The sequence below is a fragment of the Lindgomyces ingoldianus genome (assembly GCF_010093535.1).
Source record: "Lindgomyces ingoldianus strain ATCC 200398 unplaced genomic scaffold BDR25scaffold_24, whole genome shotgun sequence".
Lineage (NCBI taxonomy): Eukaryota > Fungi > Ascomycota > Dothideomycetes > Pleosporales > Lindgomycetaceae > Lindgomyces > Lindgomyces ingoldianus.
The window spans coordinates 940,131-948,273 of record NW_022985185.1 but is presented as its reverse complement, the minus strand read 5'-3'; the positions used below and the strand labels follow the sequence as shown (position 1 = coordinate 948,273).

Genomic DNA, 8,143 nt, shown 5'->3' with positions numbered 1-8,143 from the left:
GATTTAATTAGTAGAGTTTCTACGGCAGCTCAGGTAGTAGAGCTTCCTGCGCAGCTTAATTAGTGGAGTTCCTGTAGTAGCTCAGGTAGTAGAGCCCCTGTAGCAACTCAGTCAGTACAGCTTCTACAGCAGCTCAGTCAGTAGAGCTTCTGCAGCAGCTCAGTCAGTAGAGCTTCTGCAGCAGCTCAGTCAGTAGAGCTTCTGCAGCAGCTCAGTCATCGAGCTTTCTGTGTAGCTTAGTCGTAGAGCATTCCGCGTAGCTTAGTCGTAGAGTATTCCGCGTAGCTTAGTCGTAGAGCATTCTGCACAGCTCAGTCAGTAGAACTTCCTCAGCAGCTCGGGTAGTAGAGCTTCTGCAGCGGCTCACCCAGTAGAGCTTCCTCAGCAGCTCAGGCTTCCTGCGCAGCTCGAGTAGAGCTACTGTAGGCTAGTCAGTTGGCTCGATTTGTATGCGATCGCCATACAAACTGGCGTGAACGCTGAGCTGCCTCAGGCAGTAGAGCTTTCTGCGCAGCTCAATCAGTAGAGCTTCCTATAGAGCAGTTAGTAGAGCAGGCTGTAGAGCAGGCCGTAGAGCTTCCTACGCTGCTCAGAGGCTTGCAGAACTTCACGCGTAGAAGTTTAATTAGCTGCAGTCTGTGGCAGTGTAGTGAGGCGAGCAGCTTGATTTGCTGGAGAAATGTTAATCCGCTCCGCCAGGTTTTGAAATCCTGAAGAAGCAAAAATACAGCAAATAGTCAAAAGTTAATCCGGCCCCGCCAAGTTTTAATTCTAAAGAGGCAAAAAAGGCTGTGCAATTTCAGCCACAACTGGAAAGAAATCCGACCATAAATACAGAGCGAGGTACGAGCTCTGAATAAAATAGTGCTACTACCCAAGTAAGTTGCGCAACTTTAGAAGGCAAATAAGGCTGGAATACAGCGTAAGAAGCGTAAGAAGAAGCGTATATAGAAACAAGGCGTCTTAACTAGCGCTGAGGGGATAGAGCCAAGTACTCAAATTAATGTTAATAGCCAGCTAGAAGGCGAGGAGCAGCAATGTAGGAAGCGCGCCAGAGGTAATACACCCGCAGCGACCTAGACATAAATCCAAAACTTGTAAATAGACGAATTAGTAGACTATCTATCCCTTAGTAAATTATTACTATAATAGATACTAGAATAGTTGTGTTATTCAACTGTAATGCTCGGAGTCTTGGCAAAGTTCGCGCTTCGCTTGGGGAATACGTTCCGTTATACTTCACTTTTGCAATATCGATAGGCATCTTTCGAATTGCACTAAGGCCGGCTACCCCTGCTAATCGCCCTCCAAAATCTCTCTTCCTTCCCCCTCTGTCTCTTCTCCCAAGCCGCAAGCAAGCCCATCGTCGCAAGTGTAAGTGGGACCACCACGGCAGGATACAGCCAAATATCTCTTGTCCCAACGATACTATTCTTCGCCTCGGCCTGCTTCAAGGCGATGAAGTTTGTGCCGAAGAGCGTGGCCACGAGCGTGGCGGGGAGGTAGAGAATAGTGATGTAGGTTATTGTTTTGACAGAGGTTGTTTCTTCACTGTTTCGTTTAGCGAGGTGGACGAGGGTGGTGGATTGTTGGTGGGCGAGGGCGAGGGTCGCGTGCGTGGCGTAGGTGGTGTTGAGAGTAGATTGCTGAGCGAGGTAGGTTAGGAGGCGGTCGACCTGTTTGCGTTTTGTGGATGAGGACATTTCTTATTCATGGAGAAGGAAAAGTTGAGCCAGAGGAGTGTGACTTACGTTTTGGGAAATGGTTTTGGCTGTCTGAAGGAGGTATGTTAAAGTCTCGTGGTAGGATTGAAACTTTGAGATTTGGGATTCTAGTTCTCCGCGGAAATACTCGAACGCTGGCGTTTTGTCTTTGAAATAGATACGTCTATATCGCGTTCCGTGCTTCATCAATGCTCGGCAGGTGGATAGAGTTGTGCGTGCAACGAGCTGGAGGCGGAGTAGTTTACTCTGGAAATACTGTAGGTTTTGAATGTCGCGAACATCAAGATTATAGTTGTCTTTGGATGTAGGCTCCATGTCGTAGTAACAGACCTTATCGCTCTATGTCTCAAAAGTATTAGTGTACATCACAAGCTTATGTCGAAGGGGGAGCCTCACCATTTTAAGAAGCACGTCCTCTAAGTAGTTTAGGTACCATCTCCACTCTTTAGATGCGCCGAAGAGAATCAGTAAGTGCGGCATCATGGGATTCCCACTCTCAGTGCTCTGAAGTAGTTCATCCTTCAGTGATTGTGGCCCTCGTAGAATCAGCCATGATGATGCCTTCATATCGATATGGAAAGTGTGCTGAATTCCAGCATGCCTAATCGACCACGGATCTTCAAGGTCCCTACCGTGTTTCTCTGGGAATCGTATATTGTAGCAGATCACTGTTTCAGAAAGTGAGCACAAACACCAATGCTCAGTCGCATATATAAATAGCATACAGCATACCTTGCGAGTCGTTCTGCAAGGGATATGCTGCAAATTCGTAGAACCGATCATCCACAGCTCTTATCTTACAACAGAATCCTAAAGTTATTCTATAGAACGAAGGCGATGCGAGTGTTCGGCTTAGAATGGTCTCCATGGCATCCTTTGTTACTTTTAGACGGCCCCAGGAGCTTGCCTGTGGTATGATTCTGACTACACTATCAGTTCATGATTGCGATTACGTTTTCTAGGCTGAACTTACAACACATTAAGTGTGTATACATACATATTCTAAATATATTAGAATAGAACGGGTATAATTTGCAGACAACAGACAGCAAGGTACTCATCAAGTTTCCTCTCATCGTCGATAGTAAAGATAACATGCCCTAAAGATTCGTGAGATTGTGAACTAGAACATATAGGATGAGACCTGCCATCATCGGATACTCGCTTCAGCATTAAAGCCTCGACATGAGTAGCCTGACCGAAGATCCCCTGATGCTGCTGAAGGAGCGTTTTTGCCTCATTTATTTGTTGGGTGAGCATGGTGCAAACATTGAAGAAGTTGTAGACAATCGCTCAGAAAATGGTTACACAATACGTTTTGCTCCATAGATTATTAATCGAGCACCGGTGAACACCCAAGCTATAGTACCAATCATCACCTTCACAGCCACGCTATATGCATGCCGCCTATTCGTTCTTCATGCATCATCGTTCTTGATAGACTCGATCTCAGCCTGTCAATACCTTAGCTATCACCTGTTGTAGGGCTGATTTGGCAGCCCCTCACGTCTGTGAGATCCCGAGGCAGATTCTTCAACACGTAATTATCGTTGCGCATCTGGAATTTCAGTAAGAATGATCTATCGTATGAATGGTATGATTCTATTTACTTCAAATGATGCTGTATCTCCGAATAGGCGAAGGAGGAGCGCGATCAGCTTCAAACGGTCGGTATATTGACGGGGGAGTGTTTGGGGCATGCCGGAAAAGAATTTGGAGAATATGAGTGCATATCTCAACGCTTCTAGGCAATGGTTCTTATGCGTACGCGGTTAGGCCTATGCAAAAGCGTATTTGTTGCCTCGCTTACAGCCCTGCAGTTGCCTTTTCATTTCCCTCCAGTACTATGACAGCCTACCGTAGTACAAGCCTCACTCCCCCACTAACCTGCAGGTGTGAGCTGGCTCGCATTCTCAGCATGCTGTTAAGACAATCGAGACTACGAGACCGTCTGGAATGAATGTAAAATGACGGATTACGAGGAGCGCGAGTTTTCCTGTTGTGATTATATATCGCGCTCGTAATCCAGGGTGTCCTATTGCACCTATGCATTCAGTGAATCCAGCACGTCTAAAACCTCCTTCATAACAATCTTCTCATCTTCATAATCCTCCGCATCCCGATGTGTTGCGCCAGCATTTAAACAAAATTTAACGACCCCCATATACAAATCTCCAACGCGCTCTGCAAGCTGGGGTACGAGCTCTCTGACTATTGCATCTCTCGCATCAATGCCATCGAGTCCAGCCAAGGAATCTCGAAACGCAGAAAACGGGGTCCACAGTCCGATCTCTAGAAGCACCATGCCTAAGCTGTAATAATCATGCTCTTTGCAAAACCTAGGTAGCTCAGATAAATAAACAGGATGCCTATAGATGTTGTGTTCAGTGGTGAGGGATGGAGGGGGATGCGAGAAGGCATTCTCGGCATCTGGACGGCTGAGATTGAAGCCAACGAGGTAGGGTCGCGAGATATCCGGTGGCGACGATATATCCATATTCGTTTTTAGAAAGAAGATAACATGCTCCGATGAAAGGCTTTTATGGAACCAGGAGTTCCGCCCGAAATGCATGACAACAAGGGCCTGAGCGACTTTTCGGCTTAGCTCGAATATTCCGCCTAGTGATGGCCGTGCCTGCTTCTGGAGATCTGCATGCCTCTTAACGAGGGACTGTAAAGAGGCTACCTGAATGCTAGATGCTGAGCTCCTACAGACCATATCCGGATACGCAAGGACCAAGCCAAATGCATAAGCTTTGGGGATGTGAATATAGCCCATGCACGTCAGAAAATTTGCGTTTGGGACATTACCGAATGCCAAGAGTTCTTGTGCGAGATCCTCAACACGTTTGTAGAGTTCTTCGGTTTGGCTTCCGCTCCAGGTTGAATCGTAATGCTTCCATTCTACGAGCACATGGCTTGAGGCCCCACGCCTGTCGACAGCGGTTCCTTGGCTCATTAGACGGAAGGGTGTTGAAGGGGGTTCAACGTCCACTAGTTCTTTTTCCATGAGAAGAGATTCTCTTCCTGCATGTCGAGATTGCGTTATCATCAGGGCTATTGACCTGGAGACGGCTTTCGCCGTCAGGTGCTCATACATTGGGTTGGTCCGTGGAGCACTGAAAGTCTTCAGAGAGAGCTTCGCCATAACATCTGTATGTAGAAAATCCTCGTTATCTCCTTCTTTCGAACCAGGTGATCTCTCGGGAGCGTCTTCAGCCATTGCTCGGTCGTTGAGGGGCAACAGATCAAGGAGCTCATCCAGATGTTGGGATATATAAAACATCCCTTCTCTTGTAGATTCATCTATCTCACTGTCGCTACTCGCCACATCCTCGCTGCATGGAGAAAGCCAGGAAATTTTGTATTCCATGTCCTCGAACCATTTCAGAAGGCGACGATACTGGAGTTCGACGAGATTGTTACTGGGCTGAATGTCCTGGCACTCCCTTGAGATACCGAAATACCCCAATAAGAAGCGATACCGAGCTAACTCAAGGTCAATCAAATCCGCAATAAGCTTGTATGGGCCCATTCGAGATTTTGCAAAGAGTGTCCTTTTTCCGTCAAGGAGGTCCCAAATATCGAGAAATCGGGACCTTGTAGCGATGATTGTGAACTGGAGAGCCACGTTGTGAGCGGTGGGGCGCTGCTTAGGATCACCGACCAGGATGCGAAGGCAAAGATCTCGGAGGGCTTCTAGATGAACTACTTCGTTGGCTGGGAAGAGCTGTTCAAGAACCTCTCGTACCGAGCTCTTGAGCTCTCTATGTTGATGGAACGAATCATCTTCGAACCGAATACCCCCGAGAGTCTGTACTGTTACTCTGCGGTCTCGAAGTAAGTTCAGCGATACAACACCTCCATGGAGATACATCAGAGTTTCTGTCAGGATGCAGCCAAAAGACCATATGTCTGCCGCTCTTCCTACGCTATCCTTCTGGCATTCTTCGTCTCGACATTCTGGTGCCCCGTATGTCTCCGTGCCGCCTTTCCATAGCGTCGTAGATCCTAATGGTTTGGGCTTAAAACGCGCAAGCCCGAAATCGGCGATTTGGAAATGTCCGTTCCGAATCAGGATGTTCCCGGGCTTCAGGTCATGGTGATAGCCAATCAGCTCCAGCTGGCATTCTTCCGAATATGTTTCCGTATGAACAACATAATTGTGAAGGTGGTCTAGTCCAGAAGCAAGCTCTCGTAGTTCCATCAGGACTGCACTATGTTGCCGCAGGTTCTCAGGACCTTCGGATCGGTCTTTCGCAAACCACTTTTGCATATCCGTTTCGGCCCATGGGAATATCAAATTATGGACGCCTTCCAAGGTGTATGAGCATTGCAAGGCGAGCACATTCGGATGACAAACCCAATTGAGGGTCTGAAGGGTACCGATCTCTCTCTTCAGCGCTTCTTCTCCCTTGGGCCCCATACTTTTCAGTTCCTTCCGCGCAAAATAGACAACCTGCTGTAGGTCGTCAGTATACTAACCGCGAGTCGTAAAATGCAGGGCGTAATCCTTACCTTTTCACTTTTGGAGCCCACCATTGCTGTTAAATCTTGATGCTCGCTATCTAGTCCAATCTTGTAAACATTACCAAATGCACCAGAAGCAATTGGTTCATTAACAATAAAAGGTAGGATAGTATTGGAAGAGATTCGATAGTGCTGAGGGTTGGGACCAAAGCATGGTGCAGTGAATTCATATTGCCATGCTAGAAACTGCTCTTCACTCATGGGAGAAACCTTCGCAAGCGGTGTCTCAGTAAAAGGCATGCGTATGTCATATTTCTGCTCCTCAAAAAAGGCCTCTATTTCTTCGGGCTTGTCGACTAGAACCAAGATTGCGAAGACCTTAATGTAGTGATGCATGATATGACAAGCCTTGTTGTAGACCGTTCTCGGAAGGTGGAAGCCCTTGGAATTTAAGGTTGCTAGCACTGTGTCGATGTAAATGATATCCTTGAGCGGACGCTCGGGGAAGAATTCACGAGAGTTCCAGGTTTTGCGCCGGAGCTGAAGCAAGTCATCGCGCGTAATAGCACGATACGACATAATATGGGTGATAGGCAAAAGAGCGTTTTAAGAGTTAGAAATGAGTTATAGGGTTGATGAAGCAGGCCTGGCGCGGGACAACGAACTTCAGGGAAGACACTTGCTAGCAGACAGGTGCGGGGTCGAGGGTTAGGTAAGCCAATATCACGTGATAGTGATATTAGTTATAAGGCTGAGACCATAACTCTAGTCTAGTAATAACACAACCCGCCTCCTGAGATTTTCTTCGTCCACCCACGTGACCGTGGGCTTGAAGTCAAGCTTAGACCACATCTCTTCTAGAGGGTCTAGTCGCCTGTGTAATTTTTAGTGCGCAGATAACTGTAAAATTAAGTTGCGTCTAAAGTGTAACAGCACAGGCAAGACAATGGGTCCAAATGCGGTATGAATCCACTCAGAGGCATATGGGAGTGCGTGGGGACTTAGAAACCTGGGAATGCCATTAACACCTATAGGCCTTGTACAAAGGATATTAGGAAACTACTAAGCTAGCTAAGGGGAGAGGTGCGACTAAATACTTGGGGGAATAGGGGTACAGCAGGGGGCAGGGCAGGGTCGGAGCAGATACAAGGACCCTTCGGATATCAGCTCGTTGGGCAAACTAAGATGGTGTAACAATTCTCATGAATCGTTCCATCTCAGGTTGCTCAGAACCTCCGAAAGGTCCTTGTATCTGTAACAGCACAGGCAAGACAATGGGTCCGAATGCGGTAGGAATCCACTCAGAGGCATATGGGAGTGCGTGGGGACTTAATAACCTGGGAATTCCATTAACACCTATAGGCCTTGTACAAAGGATATTAGAAAACTACTAAGCTAGCTAAGAAGAAAGGTGCAACTAAATACTTAGAAGAATAGAGGTAACTGTAGAGGATAGAGTTAAGTTATAGTTAGAGCTAATATAAAGACTCTTTAGATAGATTCTAAGCAACCTAAAATAAAATAGTTTATAAAAATTATTACATTACTTTTTTTTATAAGCTAATAGTTTTTATTTATAGTGTTTAAAAAGTACTTAAAACTACTTTAAAACTAATTTAAATAAAATATTATAAGTATAACTATCTAACTAAAAATTTCTATTACTATAAAAAAAACACTAAAAACTTAATACCTATATAATGCCTTTATTATAATGTTTTTGTTTAGTAGTAACTACTAGTGTAGTTATTATTAGTATAGTAAATTTATTATTTATAGTAATAAGTATTTACTTACTTTACTTATATAGTTTAGTTAATATTAATATTAATATTATTTTAGCTATTATCTAAATCTTTACTATATAAGTATTATTATACACTTAACATCTTATAGCTTAGTCTACTAACTAATTATAGTATTAAAGAAAACTACTATGCTGCTTTTGT

General features: G+C 45.3%; 2 protein-coding genes across 2 annotated transcripts; both read right to left on the bottom strand.

Moving 5' to 3' along the window:
- Positions 1-1,277: 1,277 nt before the first annotated feature.
- Positions 1,278-2,704, bottom strand: BDR25DRAFT_316075 (uncharacterized protein; the record flags this gene model as incomplete). The annotated part of the gene is made up of 5 exons (XM_033691570.1): positions 1,278-1,676; positions 1,752-2,063; positions 2,121-2,365; positions 2,457-2,648; positions 2,698-2,704. The coding sequence occupies 5 exons, from the start codon at positions 2,702-2,704 to the stop codon at positions 1,278-1,280; spliced, it is 1,155 nt and encodes a 384-aa protein (XP_033545459.1).
- A 1,025-nt stretch (positions 2,705-3,729) lies between these two features.
- Positions 3,730-7,505, bottom strand: BDR25DRAFT_357550 (kinase-like protein; the record flags this gene model as incomplete). Its single annotated transcript, XM_033695819.1, has 8 exons — positions 3,730-3,759; positions 3,793-6,204; positions 6,243-6,734; positions 6,764-6,872; positions 6,981-7,051; positions 7,131-7,203; positions 7,292-7,374; positions 7,428-7,505. 8 exons carry the CDS (start codon positions 7,503-7,505, stop codon positions 3,730-3,732), a joined length of 3,348 nt encoding a protein of 1,115 aa, XP_033545458.1.
- Between the last annotated feature and the right edge of the window lie 638 nt (positions 7,506-8,143).